The sequence below is a fragment of the Orbicella faveolata genome, unplaced genomic scaffold, assembly GCF_042242905.1.
Source record: "Orbicella faveolata isolate gen_17 unplaced genomic scaffold, um_ofav_v1 contig_26, whole genome shotgun sequence".
In the NCBI taxonomy this organism is placed as follows: domain Eukaryota; kingdom Metazoa; phylum Cnidaria; class Anthozoa; order Scleractinia; family Merulinidae; genus Orbicella; species Orbicella faveolata.
Genome location: NW_028301554.1, coordinates 10499924 through 10502803, shown reverse-complemented (window position 1 = coordinate 10502803; position 2880 = coordinate 10499924). Strand labels below are relative to the sequence as shown.

At 38.5% G+C, this 2880-nt stretch overlaps 1 protein-coding gene across 1 annotated transcript; it reads left to right on the top strand.

The window, feature by feature from the left end:
- The first annotated feature begins 576 nt into the window (after nucleotides 1-576).
- On the top strand, nucleotides 577-2656 carry LOC110053267 (galanin receptor 2a-like). Its single transcript, XM_020759481.2, has one exon. The coding sequence runs from the start codon at nucleotides 679-681 to the stop codon at nucleotides 1717-1719; it is 1041 nt and encodes a 346-aa protein (XP_020615140.1). The 5' UTR covers nucleotides 577-678; the 3' UTR covers nucleotides 1720-2656.
- The last annotated feature ends 224 nt before the right edge of the window (nucleotides 2657-2880 follow it).

Below are 2880 nucleotides of genomic sequence, written 5' to 3'. Positions count from 1 at the left end.
AAAGACATCAATGTAAAAACGTAAGTCTTATTTCGAGCCCGTTAGAAATTTTAATGCAGGTTAGTAAATAAAACTGCATGTTATTACTTTGAAGCTAATTGTTAACCACAAGATTTAATTTTGGAATTCCGAGCCATATGTAGTTCGCCTAGGCCAAGCGCTGATTGAAATCACGCTTCACAAATTCAATTTCATCTTACACCAAGTACTCTACTCGTAATCAACTCCTTCTCAATTCAAGTTTAAGTAGCTTGAAACATTTCTCCTGACATTGTCGGCTTTCTTGAATGCTCAAAATTAATTTACCCAATACCAGCCAGTACAAATTGTTACCGAATATGAAATGAAAATTCAACCAAAATGTATGCTCATTGCGTTCTGTTCCACGGAGTCCAAGGATTGTAATAATTGATAATAATTTTCCTTTTATTTAGAACCTTGTACCTTAGTAAAAGGTTGTTTCCCGGTATATAACTAATATAGATATTCATTATCGGTCAAAGCGATCGCGCGCTGATAAACCTGTTTAGTTTTCTTTGACTAATCGCCGATAATTATTTTCTGTCTTAGAGGTAAATTCAATCTTGGGCGCTGTCATCAAACAAGGGATAGTCAAGACACAATAAAGTCAACTCCACATCAAGCAACATTTGGGTTTAAAAACCTGCCGGTCCATAAATGTCGAATAACACAGATTCTGAGCTACCGAATGAAACCATAAGAAATGTCAAACTGGGCTTTTACATCGCCAGCATAATAATCGGTTTTATTGGTAACACTTTGGTGATTGCAGTCATTTCGGGCAAGAAAAACAAACGGTCAGTTTATGATCTTTTTATTCTGAATCTTGGAATTGCGGACTTGAGTTTCATCGTTTTCTACATGCCTCTATACATCTACGAGCATCTTAGCTCAATCTACAAAACACTATTGTACTGTCGACTTGTGCAGCCCTTACTGACCATCTTCTATTTTTTGAGCATCTTCACCATCGCTTCTATGGCGATCCATCGCTGTAGGTTGATTACCAACCCTTACAAACGCAAGATGAAGAAGCGAGGAGCATATCTGTGGATTGCTGCTATTTGGATTTCTTCGTTCATAATCGTCTTACCATTGTCGATCGTGGCAAAAGTAAAAGACGGCTACTGTTTAGAGAACTGGCCCTCCATGGATCATCGTAAAGCCTACACGCTGGCGCTTTTCCTCCTTCAGTTTCTGTTGCCTTTGTTGATCATCGCGGCAGCATACCTAAGAATTGGTGTTTATCTCTGGCGATCAGCTGATCCACAAAGCTCTTTATCCACAGCGAAGAAGAACAGGGCACAGAAGAGACGGAAACAGAACATCCAAGTCATCAAAACACTCGCATTGATAGTGATTCTTTTTGCTATCTGTTTGCTTCCAGGTCAAATCGCTTGGCTTATGTGGGACTTTGGAGATCAACATGACGAACACATCGTCGATGTGATTTTTATTTTCTCCGATATTCTTGATTGCTTGCACGCATGTGTAAATCCAATAGTCTATGGCCTGTTGACTGAACAGTTTCGTCGACAATACATCAGATATTTCTCGTATTGTCTTTCATGCGGAACAAAGCAGGTGAACACAGAGCCTGAAACGCGAAATGTGGAAAGCACGGTGGAAATTTTATCACCAGCTAGGAATAGAAGACACCTTATCTCTGAGGAAGTCGAGACAGTGGCGAATAACTAGAAGGGGTCACCGGCTTCTAAAGATATCAGTACGTGCAGGGAGAGTTCCTCTCCAAGATATTCCTTTTCTTGGCAGAACCCTACCCTATGCACAAACTGGCGTCCCGTGAAACCCACGTCAAATCAAATCAAATCAAATCAAAACTTTACTTATCGAGGGTGACACGTAATAGTTTATCAACTAATAGATTTGTGGCCCTCTTAAATGTACTAAAAGTTAAAAATCTACTATAAACAATAATCAAAGATTATCAATAAAATATCGCAATCTAAAAATTATTATTTAAAAAAGGAGTAAAAATCTTATCCTTGAGCTGACTTAATTTAAAATGTTTGTGCAAAGCGCTCTTAAGGATATTTACAGATGAAGAGGCGCGCAGCTTAAGGGGGAGATGATACCAACATTTAATAGTCGTTACAGAAAACGTGCGACCTCCCTCTTTCGCTCTATTAAATCTTATCGGTAAAATGGTAAAATTAGCGCCCGTGTATTCCTATTGTGCTGGCTGTTATTTAGTCTTAATAAATCGTTTATGTATAACGGGCAAGCACCCATAGTCCTTTTATGAGCTATTGTACATCTTTTTATATCAGTCTCGATGTAATATGGTACCCATCCTAAGGTATTAAATAGATCTACAGTGCTATGGCGTTGTTGGGCGTCAAGGATAATACGAGCACAACGTTTTTGCAGCCTGAATATCTCACTTATGTTGTGTTGGCTGCAGCAGCTTGTCCATGTTACGCTGCAATATAATATCAATGGCTCAATTAAAGAGTTATAATAAAGTATACGTTCTGCTCTTGGAAGATAAGCCTTGATTCTGTTAAGTGCACCGATACGCTTCAATATCTTCTTACATAAAGAGTCGATATGAATATCGAAACTGAGTTCTTCATCAAGTTCAAGGCCTAGCAGTTTAACGTTCTTAATCTGCTCTAATGTGCTTCCTTCGAGCTCTATCTCAAGCTTTCGACCTTCATCGCTCAAACGTTTCCGTAAGCGCGGTCCATCAATTAGCATTGTCTTCGTCTTGGAACAAGACGGTCATCTCTTTGAAAACTACTAATTATCCCATGTCTCATAGTAACTCTCATTTTTTTTAACTTGGAAAATATTTATATTTTCCAAGTTGTATTCATGGGACAATTTCACTCAATC